Below are 17,291 nucleotides of genomic sequence, written 5' to 3' on the forward strand. Positions count from 1 at the left end.
ACTTTGCAAAATAGCTAGAGGATTTCCTAAGTGCCAAAGATTACCTGACCAGTCAGCTCTGAGTGAGAACAGCTATTTTACTGATACTGTATGCTGTGTCCCTTCCTTGCAATAGAGCATTTGAGGTCCCATAGTCTCTGGTCCGAGTGGTACATACGGGCGGCTCACTCGTGTTGGGTGTTTATTGCATAAAATGTGTAGACTCTTTAAAAGATTAACCTACCGTAGTAGGCAAGAATTTGGAACCTTCACTACTGTAGCTTAGGAGAGAAGTGAGACGATAATGAAGTTTGTCAGTGTTGATAAGGACGCTCCCCACTGCGCGTGGGTCGTGACTTGACACGAGGACTGAGGACTTGACGCCAAGAGCCCGAGCGCCTGGTTAACATAACGGGCCATCATTGCATTGCAGCTAACTTGAACCAAACCAACTACAGCCTCCTAATCTACTCCGTACACACACCATCCTCCCCCACCATCTCTCTTTCTCCTCACATCCTCTGGCGGTATCTTCCTTCACTTGAAATTCTTCACCACCTGACAATACAATGGTTTCCTGCCCAGTCTGCGCTAAGGATGTTTCCATCAATCTCATTAACCAGCATCTGGACTCGGGTTGTACCTATCCAAAAATTGGGTTGAGTACAACTTCTGGGCCACAGGTCCCAAAAGCGATGACCTACTTCCCAGATTCCAGTGCGACAAGACTAACTGCGCCTACTTCAAGCGAGCAACAAAATGCTATATCCCCGGGAAATCCCAAGCGCACCGCCACCCTAAGCTATAGCTACAACAGAAGAAACAGAGAAGCAGAGGGAGAAGACGAGGAAGAAGATGAAGACGAACATGCATCGAAGAAGCCGAGAACCTACCGGAAGCATAATCACCTAGAGAAAGCGATGCCCCTTGCCGAGAAAATGCGTCCGAAAAATCTCGACGACATTCATGGCCAAGAATTGGTTGGTAGGAGAGGCGTGCTTCGTGGATTGATTGAGGAGGGGAAAGTTCCGAGCATGATTCTCTGGGGTGCAGCGGGGTGTGGGAAGACTACAATTGCCAGGGTTATTGCTGCAATGAGCAGTTGTCGATTTATAGAGATTTCGGCGACGGCCAGCGGTGTTAACGACTGCAAGAAGATCTTTATAGAGGCTAAGAATGAGCTTGTGCTCACTGGACGGAGAACAATTCTCTTTTGCGACGAGATTCACAGGTATACCAAGGCGCAACAAGATGTGTTCTTGGCGCCTGTTGAGAAGGGAGAGATCACATTGTAAGTTTGCATGATTCCCTGCTCCGACACAGTGCACCGCTAATTAATACTTTTCTTCTACCCAGAATTGGGGCTACCACAGAGTAGGTATCACTTTTTCGGTTAATGGAACAATCGACTAATGCGGAACTTAGGAATCCGTCCTTCAAGGTTCAAAGTGCTCTGTTGTCCCGCTGTCGGACTTTTGCACTCAACAAGCTTTCGCAAGCCGATATAGAATCCATCCTTCATAGAGCCTTACTTTCCGAGTCGCTGTTGGATGAGAAAAAAGGCCACACTGTTGTTTCCAAGTTACTAGATACTTCAATGATTGAATATCTCGCCCGCTTTGCAGATGGTGATGCTCGTGCGGGCCTCAATCTACTGGAGCTCTCACTGGGCTTGGCTACCAGTCCTGGTATTACCCAGGAACAAATCAAGAAGAGCCTTGCGCACACAATTATCTACGATCGCGCTGGGGATGCGCACTACGATACTATATCTGCTTTTCACAAGAGCATACGTGGGAGTGACCCCGATGGCGCCATCTTCTGGCTGACCCGCATGTTGAAAGGGGGGGAAGATCCACTGTTTATAGCACGCAGAATGATAGTCATGGCAAGCGAGGATATCGGACTTGCTGATAACACTATGCTGTCTCTTGCCACTGCTACCTTCACGGCAATCCAACAGGTGGGAATGCCGGAGGCTAGGATCAACCTTGCGCACTGTGCCGTAGCTCTCGCCCTATCTAAAAAATCTACTAGATCCTATAGAGCACTAGGAAAAGCTATGGAGCTCTATGAGCACGATCCTGCCTTGGCTAATACACCCGTACCAGTTCATTTGCGGAATGCACCGACAAAGCTTATGAAGGAGCTTGTATACGGTAAGGAATACAAGTACAACCCTGACTACAAGGACGGGAAAGTAAAGCAAGAGGTATGTTTGCTATCTTTCTTCAAAATAATCATTATTCTCTATTATTCTCCTTTACCTAAATGTAGACCACACTAACCATTCTGAAATAGTACCTACCCGAGCAACTCCGAGACACAGTGTTTCTAGATGATATGGACTTGGGAACTAAGGTCGATCCGGACCTTAAAGATAAACAATTGAGAGTTAGGGGTTCCGAGTGACGGAAACTGGTGGGAGTGATTGATCTTTATTTTCAGCGTACATTATTTTCTACCATACATTTCGAACTAGCTAGCATAATAACCACGCCCGTACGTAGATATGGATTTCACCCATTTCCACCACAATACTACAATCATCATTTTCAATTTCCATTCATACTTTTTGTGTGATGTGATGTACTAGCTTGGAGCGATTAGTGGTGGCATGCCCGCACTATACTATACCGCCCAATTAAGGCTCCTAATAGGCCTATTATGCCTATTATGCTGGTAGTTCTCGAGCTCACAATTCCAACTTGTGGGAGACAGATCGTGGGCCCTCTGGAAATAGAGTAACCACGAGTGATAACCAGCGTATGGTATCTTCCGTAGTAAATAACATGAGTAGTACTGCAGTGGGGTCAACGGAAGGCATTACTCCATTGCAATATGTCTGCCTATGTTGTTCATGGCGTTTTCGGAATCTGGTAACTATAAGCAGTGCTCCGGAACTAGTAGAAATGGTACAAAATTAGATTTCCAATATCATTCTGATCTTAAAAGGGAGATTGAGTGAAATAATGACTATAATTAGTACAGAAAAGATCGGAGTAGTAGCAATTGAGGTGAGAATTCTGATCCGAGTCATGATGAGGTTTATGGATGCTGACTGCACGAGTAGCCACAGGGGGTTTATAAATACTGGTGGTCCAGAAGAGGTCACTTCACAAAAGACTCCATAGATCATACCTCCCCCTCCAGATTGTGGATTCAATTGCACAAATCAGGTAGTACCCTATGGTCATTTGGCCACCACATTTCTTGTTAAAGAGAAACTCTATTTTTGTCATGAATGTGGCTTGGCACAGGAAAAGGTTTTCACATAACTCATAATTATGAGTCATAGGTATGTTATTGTTTCATGCATATGACTCATTTGGGTCATATGACTTATTATATTATGTTTCGTACATGACTTGATTATGAGTCATGGGACGTGCACCTGGCAAGTATGTCTTGCGAGTGTGCCTTATGGGTATGCCTTGCGCATATAATTTATATTTTGCACATGACCTTGTTATGAGGTCATGGGTTTCACATATAGGACTCATTCGAGTTATATGACTTGTTTATTATGTTATGTTTGGTTTATGAGTTTTTGCACATGACCTTGCTATGAGGTCATGGGTTTTGAAAGTATGACCACTTTGGTCACATGATTAGTTTGTTAAGATTTGGTTTCGCACATGTGACCACTTTGAGTCACATGACTACAGGCGGGAAGAATACTATATAAGGAGGCCAATGCGGCCGAGGAGGATAGGTTCTTCATGCTTTGTTCTAAGTACTTTTCCTACTTCTTACACTCCGTGTTGGAAGTGAGCATAACCAGTACTTTACTTTATTTCGCTCACGATAAATACTTCATCTACTGTTACTTGTTTGTGTTTTTCGTTTCGGACGGTTGGTTAGAAGTAGTTGTTCTCACTTAGAAGATACTTCAGTGTGAAATATCCGTGGCCAGGTCCCGGTAATCACTGAGTATAGTTTAGGCGTGGATGGCATCTTCGACAGCCTCCTCATGCACGGATTCTCCCCCCCCTTTGAGGATGTCGTCCCCCGTTCGGTTCGACTCCAACCCTTCCTCCTTGCTTGAGACAGCCCGTGTGGCCTTGTCTCTTGCGCCCGCTACTGAGGCTGACTGTGGCCTCATCCCCACTACTACACGGTCATATGTTGCACTCAAAGGGAACTTTAGTTTCCTACAGTTTCATCACTGTCACAGGTATCAGAATGTGGTAAACCCGTAGTTTGACGATTTGGTTCGGCTAACGGTCACTGACGCGACCGTTGCCACGATGAAAGAAGTGGAGGTTTTGGTGAGAGGTTTCCTGATTGGGAGAGGCTGTTCAGCCACATGTGGCTGGAACAAAGATACTACTACAGGACTCTTCGTTCGGTTCAACTCAGACCATGGCTCGGAATATTCTCCAGCCCTCGTACCTTCTCCCCCTAAAGATTCTCAGGCTATAGTCCCTGAATCCTCCATCCCCCCCGCCAAGGACAACTTGACTGCCACCACGGTTGAGGCCAGCTCTTGGTCCACTACTCCTCCCCTCGCTAGGGCTGTCCAAAACAAGATGCCCAGCTTCTTCCGCCAGGCTCACAATGCCGGGACCGGCTCCTCGACTCCCTCCTTCCTGGCAGGAATGTCTTCAGGCGAAAGGGCTCTTTACGAAACCCCAAAGTTCAGACTCGATGACCCTGATGACGAGGATTATAGCCCTCCTGCCTCTGGGACACTGCACCGGACATGGTCAGTGTCTCCTACTAAGCGATCTGCTGCTCCTCTCCTTGGTCCCCAATTTTTAAGGGCTATCATCGTTGATGAGGGATGGAAAAAACAGATTGTCCCCGCTCTTCCTGGCCTACCCCTAGGCGTTCACCAGGGGCACTTGGCCATCCCTCCGCCTGTGGTACTCCCATCGACAATCAAAGCCACACCCCCTTCTCCATCCCCGTTAATGACTGAGGATGTCCTACCCACCTCTGAGGTGCTGGCCAGGGACACCCCTATGGAGCTGGATGATGGGCGCAACTCGGAAGCGACTGGTTTGGGCGACAGCATACACGTCCCTTCACTGACTATGGGTTCATCACCGCCGCCCATTGTTGAACGATGAGTGTCACCTCCCGGAGGCCAACTAGAGAATCACTCAGAAGCCCCTAGTGGCAAGTCAACCCCATTGGAGGTTCAGCTCCCAGAAACCCAACCAGAGGATGCTGACACTATAGTGGCCCAGGCGGACTCAATCATGGCAGGCGTCTGTGAGATGCTGGATGCTGGTAAGACTCCCTCTCCTGGACCCTGCTCAGGTAGTATAATCGGGTCCATGTTGGAAGGCCTGGAAGTCATCCGGTCTGGCAATACTCAGCCTCTCCTCTCCTCGGAATCCGGGTCGATTGAAGATGACGCAGTACAGGATGTACGAACTTGGATGAACAGTGGCTCCACCTTTAATGATGAAGATCCGAGAAACGGGATAAACTACATGAGTCGAGTCCATGTCTTGGAACGGGCAGTAAAAGTACTGACTGACATTGTTGGCAGGCAAGGAGATGAAATTGAAGCCCTTCAGGTAAGGTTATCCCCCCACTGCCACCCCCCCCCTTGCTGGACCTCACAGCACCTCCATTGTCTCTTCGGAGCCAACCCTACCGTCCCCTACCCCTGAGAGAAAGGAGGTCTTTACGAGGACTCCTACTGCTAAAGCCTCTTTTACGGAAGTAGTAAAACGAATAGCATATGTACCCAAGCCCCCCGCTGGCCTACAGGAATGGGTAGGTCCTGCCCGGCCCGCATCAGTGGCCTCATCCCACCAGTCCAGCAGCAGCGGCAGCTCCTCCAGTGAAGGGGAGGTAGTCTTGCGAGTAGCCTGTGGGGGTGAAGGCAAGACTGTTTACTGGGAAGAGGAGGAGGGGGAGGAGGAAGATAAAAGGAAAGAACGAAGGAAATGTGACAAACGCCTGAGTGGTACTGCTAGAAGCAGAAGAAAGGCTGCCAGAGGATCTGGTGAAGAAAGGGAGGCGGCGACCCCGGCCAAGACTCAGGGGAAGGCTGATAAACAGGAATCGGCTCCGAAGGTTGCGACACCTGTTACTACGGTGGCTCAGTCCGGGCCAGCAGGCCTTGCTTGTGTCAAAGTAGGCACGGCTCAGATACGACAGGAATACCGATGGGTACCAATGGGACCCCCAGACCCACTAAACTTGGTACTACCACCACCATGCTCGTCACCAACCCTGAATGCTAGCGGAAGGCACATCACCATGCGCTTCGCTACATGGAAGAATATTGCCCTGCTAGAAGGCGTCGATATTGAGGCAATCCGAAATTGGATCAATATTACCTTTTCCAATCAGGGAAAAATACGGGGAAATGCTCTTTATATTCGCTCAGGACATGTCCAGCTGGAAATTGGATGCATCTTCCTGACCTTGGTGGTACACTCTGTGACAGAGCTAGGCAACAGGTTGGACAAGGCCAGGCTCGATCTACTTAGGGAACTGTCACCCCCGGAGTTCGAATTCCAGAGGAACCTGGAAAAGTTGAAGATTTTTGTTTCTGGTGTTCCGCTTGCTGACACAGGATGGGGATCGATTTGGAGGGTGGAAGGATGGACTGGAAGCGTGGCTTTTGATGGCCTTCGCACTGATTTGGAGCAATCCAATACTGGTGTAGTTACTGTTTCCCGACCCAATATTATGGGATCCATACACGCCATGAGGCAGGCCAATGCTACAAGTTGTGGCATCCGCTTCGTGGTGGAGAATAATGAGGCCATCAAGGAAAGATTGGCAGAGGGAAAGATTTGGTTGCGAGGAGGTGCCCGCAATGTCAGAGTTTTTGAAGAGCATCGCCCCCTTAAGGTATGTGGTAGGTGCTTGAAAACCGGCCACTTTGAAGCGACATGTGGCCGCCCCCCTCGGTGCCGATTCTGCTTCGGAGAACATTTCTCTCAAGAGCACATATGCAGCAAGCTGGCATGTTCCGGAGGAGTAGGCCAGGCCTGTGGACATTCCAGGAGACAGCGTTGGTTGTGCGACTGGATGGACCACTTCACAGGATATGAGCGATGCCCAGGTATCAAATTGTCATCCCCAACTCCACCTTCCTCGCCTGCTACACAGAGGGTGGCCACACTGACAAGACCCGTGAAGAAACCTGTCAAAAAACCGGAACAGCAGGGTAAGAGGGTAGAGGGAAATAAGAGGAGAAAAGGCCGCAGCCGTAGAAGGTCCTCGACACCCAGGCTGGTCGAGATCAGTAGTGATGAGGAAGCAGAGACTCCCCGCCGTAAGTCAGCAAAGGCCAAGGGTAAGGAACCGGAACGGCCTTCCCCCTCCCTGGTACGTGGGATTTTAAAAACCAAGGCTGGCACCGCTACCAAGCCCCGTGATGAGGAAACAAGTTGGGTTGCCCGGGATCCGGATACCGGCTCCACCTATGCCTCTGGCCCTTGCGGCCCGAGTGGATCAGTCGAAGCCCCCCTTTAATGCTTATTACGACATTGGCATTAAATGTGGGGAGGAGTAGTTGGAATCGAGTGCTGGCATTTGATTTGTTTTCCTTTATTAATTTGGTGTTTATTATTGAACCGCCTGTTGATCGGGAAGGACAACATGTACCAGTAGATGTTGACGGGTGGGATTTGTTTTCATTTGTTAAAGGGTCAGGTGTTGAGGTATTTGTTCGGTCCCACATTTGTGCGCTGTTTGAGGTGGTAGGGCATGGGGAAGGCAGTACTCGGATTGGGTATTGAGAGAAAGGGGCAAAGAAAGTACTCGCTGGAGTTTACTTTCGACCTGGCTATACCAAGGACCAGTTTATCTGATGGTTGGATGAGCTAGGGGAACCTGACATCGCGTTTGGGGACTTCAATGCCAGACATCAAGACTGGGACCCCAATGCAGACCGTAACAATACAGGAGGATGGTGGCTGAAATAGTGGTTCATGGCCCTGGCTCGTGATATGAGTATGGTACCGCCGACAGTGACAACCTTTCGAGATATCTCCAGAATCGACCATTGCCTGCACCGGGCACCTTATGTCCAACATCGATACATAGACATTGCTGGCTGCGAGCATAGTGCTCAAGCCCTTAAGCTCAAGGTGGACCTTCCTGACAACATTATGCGTCGGAGGCTGGCTTGGAAAAAAGCAGTCTGGGAAAAAGTTAGGAAACAGCTGGATGCCCTTAAAGAGGTGGGAGACGAGATGTTGTGGGAAGGGGTGAGGCGTGTAATGGACGCACTTCCACGGGCCTGCGTTGGTAGAGGCCGGTGCGAGTGGTGGACACCAGAGTTGGAAACAATGAGGTTGGATGTGGCTCGGCTACGACGATACTCCAAGTGCAAGGTGGAGTGGACAGAGGATTACAAGCTGGTCAGGAGTGTTTACCCGGCCTGCCTGTTGAGGGCCAGGTTCAAGCACATCAGGACCAAGATAGCTGAGAGTCAGGACCCGGACATTTTTCAGCTATCACGAAAATTGGAAGCCAAGCGAACACTTCCCTCCATGGCCCAGCCAGATGGGTCCTATGCTACGACACATTCAGACATCAGCGACCTGATAGCACAACAACTATCCGCTGGCGATCCTGCCTCTTGGAAGGACTTCATGATTGATATGGACAGTGCTCAGGAAATGGAGATTGCCCTTGCTAGGTCCCCTACGAATATGGGTCCAGGCGATGATGATATTGGATATTCTTTTATACGGTTCTGGAAGCGGAGGGATATAACACCTTTGAGATGTCTGGTTGACTACGGACTGCATCACGATATTCCGGATTGGCATCGGGCAGAGGTAGTGCTCATACCGAAGATTGACAAACCCAGATATGATGTCGTCAAGTCATGGAGAATGATACACCTTCTCCCGACACCTACAAAGTTTGCAGAATGCGTGGTCCTGCTAAGACTGGCCATGTGTCTTGACCTGGGAGAGACACAGTTTGGTTCTCGCCGGAAGAGGGAGGTTCACGATGCCATGGCAGTGGTCCTTGAATTCCTAAGGCATAATGAGGGCTATAAACAACTGATTTTGTCCATGGATGTTGAAGGAGGATTCGATAACATTGATGTTGACCTCCTGTCAGACTTCCTGGTTGCCCGGGGGTGTCCGTCAAACTTGTGTTAGTGGGTGTGAAGATGGACTTCCTGTCGGTCGATTCATTTCCGTTATAATGGATGGATCTCTAAGGTCTACTATGTCAGCAAAGGGGTGCCTCAGGGCTCTCCTCTCTCTCCTTTTCTCTTTGGGGCTTATGTGGCTGATATATTCACAATGCGAATGCATTACTCCCCTGGGGTCCGACAATTGGTGGTCTCATACATTGATGATGGGGTCATCATAGTAGCTGCAGATTCTTATAGCGCTACCAGGTACCACATAGGAGAAACTTTTGCGGACTGCGATTGTGTAGCAAGGGCTAGGGGGATGGGGTTCAGCGCCCTCAAGACCCAGTGGATCGGATTTGGAGACAGGATGTGTGGAGGAATGGAGTTGTTGGGAGAAATGGTTTTGCCTTCTGAGGATTTGCGGGTTCTTGGGTATAGGTTTAATGTATTTCTTAACTTTTCCTCTCATGTAAAGTACTGGTTGGAAAGTGGGTTGGGTGTTAGGAGAAGGATTTCAGCGTTAAGGAGAAGGTTTGGGAGTGTTGGTGGGCTAGGAGTGTGGGAGACTTACCGCTTGGTGCAGGCAGCCTACCTTCCGACTGTGTATTATGGGCTTGAATTTGTAACCGACCACGGGTTGTATGTGAAACAGATTCAGGTCCATGTCAACGACTGCCTCCAATCAGCTTTCTGGACCCCTATGAAGCTGGCAAACAATATACTGCTGGCTGAGTTCGGAACACCACCTGTTGCCATCCAAGAGAGGTATCTGCTGAGGAGGTGCTACAGCTGATTTATTAACTACCGGTACTGTGATCAACACCCATGGTTCGGTGAGATACGGCTCGGTTGGAAGCAGGAAGGGATGGTGGCATATCGGCAGACCTCGGACAAGGAGCTTACCCGCCGCCCCACAATTACGATCGGGAAAGGCAAGGTGGTAGTGGCTGCATGCCATCATTCGCTATACACAGATCTGTGCAAGTCCTCGGATGTGGTCATATATACGAACGGGTCCAAGTCCTCTGAAGGGGCTGGTGTGGCATAGGTGGTATTTGAGAAAGGGGCCCTAACCTGTGTCGACGGGTGCTCGGTTCCCCCGTCTTGGAGCATTGTTGAGTGTGAGCTGTTTGCGGTTATCTGTGCACTCAGACATGCCCAAGGGGTGGCCAAGAGGTGCCCGGTCCATGTGTTTCTGGACTGCGTTCCAGAGCTCACTCTGGTAGACGGTATGTTTTCGGAAGGAGATTCGGCTGAGCTGTGGGAAGTTATGGCACTGCTGCTTAACGTGTTTAGCCACGTCAGCATCAGCTGGGTTCCAGGATACATGGGCATCAACAGCAATGAGATGGTAGACCAAAAAGCTAAGGCTGGTGTGGGTCGTCCATTGCGCCCTCTATGGTGGGAAGGGGTTAGCTTTGGGATCGGACATGCAGCCTTGGCCCGCGAGTTGCAAAAAGAAGAGTGAGGTTCCTGGCACGACAAGGAGGGACATGGCTATTATGCTCATGAACCTATGGTGCCTCGGCATCTTCCTGGTCTCACCCGTATGGATTCCTACGTTTCGATGAGGATTCGCAGCGGGACGGCCTGGGTTGGTCATGATAGCTGTGAAGGGAAGGATAACAGACACCACTGGATTGAGTGCTCCCGCTATGCTATAGGACACCGTGCTGATGAAGACTTATACAAGGATTCGGTGATATTGCGGTGGAGGTCCTGGTGGGTGAGTCACAGGTGGTTAGGCCTAGGGATTTCCTGGCATGTTGAAATGGTGAATGGGGAGTTGGTAGTGGCAGGTAACCCCTTTGATGGCACACTGATGGTGGAAAGAAGTGGTGCGTTAGCAACGGTAGGATATTCTATGACCTGCACCCGGTGCAAGAAAAAACACGATGGCAGTGGATGCGTTCTGCCGGGATTGGTGACCATGCCGAAGAAGTGGTTCTTTTTGCCAGACCAGCGACGTTGCGACTGTCCCTGTTGTGGGACCGTGATTTCTACGATGGCCACTCAGAAACGAGTCACCTTTGCCCAACACTTTGAGAAGAAGCCCCGCTGTTTACGGACATGTCACGATTGGTTTTGGTATTCTCGGCACCAGCAGTGGGATGAGCTGGACCTTGTGACTCGAACGTCGGTGGTTTTGCAGTGGGCTAAGACAAAAGGGTTGTTAAAAGAAGTGTACTGTTCATTTTGTGGGATGATTATGGCCGAGGGGTACTTGGACCTGGGACTACATTATAAGAGGACGGAGGGATGTTGGGATAGACTGTATATTTCCTTTGTTGAGTATGTGGGGCAAATTGTGCGGGAGGCGGATAGAGGTGAGGGCATGAGACGGTGGCTGAGTGGTGAGGTGGGAGGACGTGTTAATCCAGGACAGCACTAGTGGCTGTGAGCGCCCGTGAGCCCACTTAGGTAGTGATTTTTGGATTTTTGTTTAGGCGGAGTGGCTGCGGGATGGGATGGTCTGTAGTAGTATATTTTAGAAAGTTTGTTTTTATGGAGCATGGGGGAGACTGGTCGTATGCCGGTGTCGGTGGTACTAGTATAAATAAAATTAGATTGAATTCTAAGTACTTTTCCTACTTTTTGCCGTTACTTCGCACCCAGCGTTTCTTTCATACCCATGATGGGCCTTGATGCCTTGGATTCTGGGAGAGATATCTGAGTTCGCTCAGTAGTTCCTGGGGTTCTCGGTGTTGAGGTCTGTTAGGCGTTGCATGGTGGATTACTTGTTTGCTTCTCATTTTGCCGCCTGCTGGTTATCTCATGATGCTGGCACTTCAAGCTATTCATCACAGTCGCTTACGAGCCCCTTTCGGCAAAAGGTCTTTTGCTTCCTGTCTATTGTCTACTCGCAGGTTTCGCGTTCTATTGGGGGGGATTGAATATGGTGTTTGGGGGGATCACCCATGTTGTGCTCTGGGCCAGCTCATGTTTCTTGTTGGGTTTTAATGGAGTCCTTAGTTCTCATGATACAAAACGCCCTTGGGTTAGACTGATGACCTTCCCGAGTATCAACTCATCGTACTGGCCGCATCATTCCTCAGGTGGCAGGGTGGTGCCCGCCCAGCCCCTTCTTGTTATATTATGTTTCCACGGTCGGAATTGTACGATGTTGTTTATTGCCGTTCCCTTGGAGCTTTTGTCCTTGTAGCACATATGGTGATTCAGTCATGTGTCTCCTCCCCATCTCAGTGGAGATGGCTTTGACCCTGAAAAATCTTGCCTCCTGGTATGGTATTCTGTTGCTGCCTGGGGTAGTGTGGGACGATTGACTGCCAGGTACTGGCATTGTCTGTGCCATTGGGTGGTTCGGTTGTAGATTGTAGTTGGTGGCTTCACCCATTGCAAGTGGGGCCAACTTTCTGTTTGTCTGCTTCAGCTCGTTGACCCTCCCACTTCTTGTCGCATCAGTTGGGGATGCCTCTTGCTCGTCGTTCGTTCCGTGCCTGTTGTCGGACCTGTGGGATTGGCTTTAGCTGGCTCTGCTTACTCTTTCCCGACTCGGTGGGACTTCGGTTCAGTTGGGTCGATGGTGTGGCTGGTGCCGGCACCTTCAGGTACTGGTGCTACCTCCTTTGTAGCTCCCAGCTGTGGCTGGTGGGCCTCTCTTGGCTATATGATGTTGAGGATTGGGGCTCCATTAGCATGGCCAAGACCAGTGGCTACCTGATAGGGCTAGGTGTAGGCTGGCCTGTGGCTATCAGATGGTTGATCTGTCTGAGGGACTGGGGGGGGCTGGATGGACTCAACGATGTCTGGCGTGTGGGGCTTGGGGGGGGATGACTGGGGGGGGAAAGGCATCTGCGAGCACCAGTCGGGCCTGCACCAGGTTGGGCGAGGTCTAATTAACTGTTTCCAGTCCAACTTGGGCCGTTGGGTAAAGCTGCTGAGTGCTGTACAGCTTGCTGATAGACCGGTTATCTGATGGCCACCTGTGCGGATAGTGGGTTACAACCGTCTGGTTGGACTTGTTTGGGTCTTGCATGTTGGGCTTTGTGGGGATTGTTTGGTTTCGTTAGTTTGGCTACGGGTTTGGCAGGAGGGGGCACGGTACCACAGGTGAGAGATAGGCCCTACTGCCAGTTTCGGTCTGTCATCACCTCTATATATTTCTTATGTTTGTATTGTTTTATTTGGGGGACAGGTAGCTGGTACAGGTCCTCCTCACCGGTACGCTCTGCAGAGGTAACCGGCAAAGTGGGTTCATAGGGTCGATGGCCGGCCATGCGAGTATGAGAGGTTGATATGTTGGTTGCCTCCTCCCTGCTATTGTTTTGCCTCTAGTATTAGTTTGTGTATGTTTTGTTGGTTTTCTACTGTAGAGGAGGTGTTGTGGGACGGTTTTTTAGACCGGGTGGTAGTGATTTTATATTTGTTGGATGAGGAACCTGGTCGGGTTGGTCTTTTGCTCGGCTTCGGCTACGGTTAGTGCTAGTTAGATTCATGCCAGAGGGACTATGGACTTGGACCGGGGTGGGTGTTGGGTTGTTTGATGGTCTTGTAATTAGTTCTCATGCGGGCATGACTCAGGGATGGTAGGTGCAGGGCCGTAGACTTAGTTAGCTTAGGATTAGTGGTATACCGGTTAGTGGTATCCCTGTGCCGGCGGGGGCTCATGGTATGCCAGTGTTGGCGGTACGAGTTCAAATAAAATTAGATTGAATTCTAAGTACTTTTCCTACTTCTTGCACTCTGTGTCGCAAGTGATTACACCAATACTTTACCTTATTTTGTGCGTGATAAATACTTCATCTATGGTTACTTGTTTGTGTTTTTCGTTTTGGGCTGTCGGTTAGAACTTAGTTGTTCTCGCTTAGAAGGCACTTCAGTATGAGATATCCACAGCCTGGTCCTGGTAATCACTGAGTGTAGTTTGGCAGAGGATGGCGTCTTCGACACCCTCCTCTTCCATGGATTCTCCCCCCCCTTCGAGGATGTCGTCCCCCGTCCAATACGACTCCACCCCCTCTTCCTTGCTTGAGACAGCCCCTACGGCCCTGTCTCTTGTGCCTGCTACTGAGGCTGGCTGTGGCCTTATTCCCACAACTATACGGTCATATGTTACACCCAAAGGGAACTTTAAATTCCAACAGTTTTACCACTGTCACGGGTGTCAGAATGTAGCGAACCTGCTGTTTGATGATTTGGTTTAGCAAACTATTGCTCAGGTGACCGTTGCCACAAAGAAAGAAGCTGAGCTTTTGGTGAGAGGTTTCCTAATTGGGAGAGGCTGATCAGCCACGTATGACTTGAACAAAGACACTACTACAGGACTCTTTGTTCGGTTCAACTCTGATCACGGCTCGGAATATTCTCTGGCCCCTGCACTCTCCCCTCCAAAGACTCTCAAGCCATCGTCCCTGAATCATCCGTACTGCTGGCCAAGAGCACGACTACGGTTGAGGCAAGTTTATGGTCTGCCACCCCAGCCCTCGCTAGGGCTGTCCAAAGCAAGATGCCCAGTTTTCTCCGCCAGGCCCCTATACTTAAGGCTGGCTCGTCCACTCCTTCCTTTCTGGCTGGAATGTCATCTGGCGTAAGGGCTTTCTACGAGACCCCAAAGTTCAGATTAGATGACCTTGGGGATGAGGACTACAACTCTCCTACCACTGGAACACGGCACCATGTGCAGTCGGCGTCCCCTGCTAAACAATCTACTGCTCTGGTTCTGGGGCCACAGTTGTTGAGGGCCATCAATATCGATGAAGGCCGGAAAAAGCAGATCGTTCCAGCCCTGCCATGCTTGCCACTTGATGTACATCAAGGGCGCCCGGCCATTCCCCCACCTGTGAGTCTCCCATCGACCATTGAGGCTACACCACCCCCTCCATCTCGACTGGTAATCGATGACGTCCTGCCTACCTCTGAGGTGTTAGCTCGAGACACTCCTATAGATTTAGAAGAAGGACGAAATTCAGAAGTGACTGGTCTGGATGACAGCATCCACGCCCCCTCTCCGGCATTGGCATCATTGCCACTGGAGGAGTGGGCTTTGCCTGAAGGATAGCTATTGAGCTCCCAGAAAGCCTTGCACGATGCTCAAATACAGTTAGAGGTTGAACTCCCGGATACCCAGCCTGAGGAAGCCGATGCTGCTGTGGCTCAGGCGGACTCAATCATGGCAGGCATCCGTGAGATGTTGGATGCAGGTAGGACTCCCTCTCTGGGACCCCGCTTGGGTAGCATAATTGGATTCATGTTGGAGGGACTGGAGGACATCTGCTCTGACAACACTCAGTCCCTTCTCTCTGCAGAATCTGGATCGATTGAGGACGACACTGTATATGATATCCGCACTCGGATGAATAACGGCGCTGCATTTAGTCATGAAGGACCAGAGGGCAGAGTGAATTACTGGAGACGAGTACACCTACTAGAATGAGCGGTAAAGGTGCTGACAGAGAGTGTTGGCAAGCAAGGGGAAGTGATAAAGACACTACAAGGGAAGTTGTCACCCTGCTACTGATGCTCTTCAGTAATGTCCGGCGATACCCTGTTTGGTTTGTTAGGAACAACACTACCCCCTGCCCCCTTTAAGGAAAAGGAAACTGCGATGACAGCTCCTACTGCGAAAGCCTCCTTTCCAGAGGTAGTGAAATGGATAGCATATGTGCCCAAACCTTCCACCGCTCAGAAAGAACAGGCTCCCTCTGCCCGCCCCACATCAGCAGCCTCCTCCCACCAGTCTAGCAGTGGGAGCTCCTCCAGCGAAGGGGTGGTAGCTTTGTGTGTAGCTTGTGGGGGAGAAGGCAAATCGGTACACTGGAAAAAAGATTATGGGAGAGAGAAAGAAAAGAGGGAGGGAAGGAAACGTGGTAGACGTCTAAGCAGTGCTGCTAGAAGGAGAAGAAAGGCTGCCAATGGATCTGGTAGTGAGAAGGAGACGGTGACCCCGGCCAAGACTCAGTAGAAGAAAGCTGATAAATAGGAACTAACTCCTGTGATGGCTCTGTCTGCTGCTCCGTCGGCGCGGTCGGGGCCTGCTGTTATGGCTAATATTAAGGTAGCTACAGTCCCAGCACGACAGGAGTACCGACGAGTTTCACAGGGGCCTCCTGACCCACTCAACTCAGTACCAGCCCCACCACAGTCATCACCAACCCCAGATGCCTGTAGGAGGTATATTACTATGCGGTTCGCTACGCGCAAGGAGGTTGCCCTACCAGCAGGAGTCGGCATTGAGGCTATTAGGAACAGGATTAGCTCGACCTTCTCCAACCAAGGAAAGATTTGGGGCAATGCCCTGTACATCCGTGTCGGGCACGTCCAGCCTGAGACTGGTTGTATCTTTTTGACCCTGGCAGGACATTCTGTTACTGAACTAGGCAACCAGCTCGACAAGACAAGGCTTGACCTGCTTAGAGAGTTGTTGTTCCCAGAGTTTGAGTTCCAGAGGAACTTGGAAAAGGTGAAGATTTTCATTTCTGGTGTCCTGCTTGCTGACACAGGACAAGGATCAATTTGGAAGATTGAGGGATGGACTAGAAGCGCGGCCTTTGATGGCCTCTGTACAGACTTGGAGCAATCCAACACTGCTGTAGTTACTGTTTCCCGACAGGATATTATGGGATCCATCCATGCCATGAGACAGGCTAATACTATGATGTGTGGTATCCGTTTTCTGGTTGAAAGAAACAAGGCCATCAGGGAAAGGCTTGCTGAGGGAAAGATTTGGTTGAGAGGAGGTGTAACCGGTACGGGTACTCGGTTATTGGTTTTGTTTTATGTTTTGTTTTAAGTATCGCTTTGATACTTAAGGAGTTTTACCAAAGTGTATCGATTGATACCTTTGATTAGTTTCGTTCATGCTAGACATGAACAGATTTGTGTATTTAAAGAACACCTGTTTCTACGATAGAAAAGGCAGACTTCGACAGACAGGATTTCAATATACTTGGTTGAACGGTTACTTCTTTGTTTCTCAGTACACCTCCGAAGCCTCCTTTAGTTCTCAGCTCTCACCTCCTCTCCGGAAGAGCAGGCGACCTGCCAACTATCATATCCTTTACCAATAACGTGATTAGCACCTTGCGAACACGTTACATTTTTTTAACCTCTGCAAGTGGTTAAGAACCTGTTTCCAGATTTAGGCCTGATCAATCAATCGATATCCACCTCAGAACACTAGCGGAGAGAAGCGGCAGAATCACGGCATATTCAGTTTCATCTCAAACCCAAGATAGAGTCTTTGACGACCAGGAGTGGGAAGCAAATCCCACGGCAA

General features: G+C 49.8%; 1 protein-coding gene; it reads left to right on the forward strand.

Moving 5' to 3' along the window:
• Positions 1-433: 433 nt before the first annotated feature.
• Positions 434-2,538, forward strand: GSTUM_00008188001 (uncharacterized protein). XM_002839892.2 has 4 exons: positions 434-1,270; positions 1,336-1,353; positions 1,405-2,191; positions 2,281-2,538. The coding sequence occupies exons 1-4, from the start codon at positions 918-920 to the stop codon at positions 2,389-2,391; spliced, it is 1,269 nt and encodes a 422-aa protein (XP_002839938.1). The 5' UTR covers positions 434-917; the 3' UTR covers positions 2,392-2,538.
• The last annotated feature ends 14,753 nt before the right edge of the window (positions 2,539-17,291 follow it).

This window comes from Tuber melanosporum (genome assembly GCF_000151645.1).
Source record: "Tuber melanosporum whole genome shotgun sequence assembly, scaffold_43, strain Mel28".
In the NCBI taxonomy this organism is placed as follows: Eukaryota; Fungi; Ascomycota; class Pezizomycetes; order Pezizales; family Tuberaceae; genus Tuber; species Tuber melanosporum.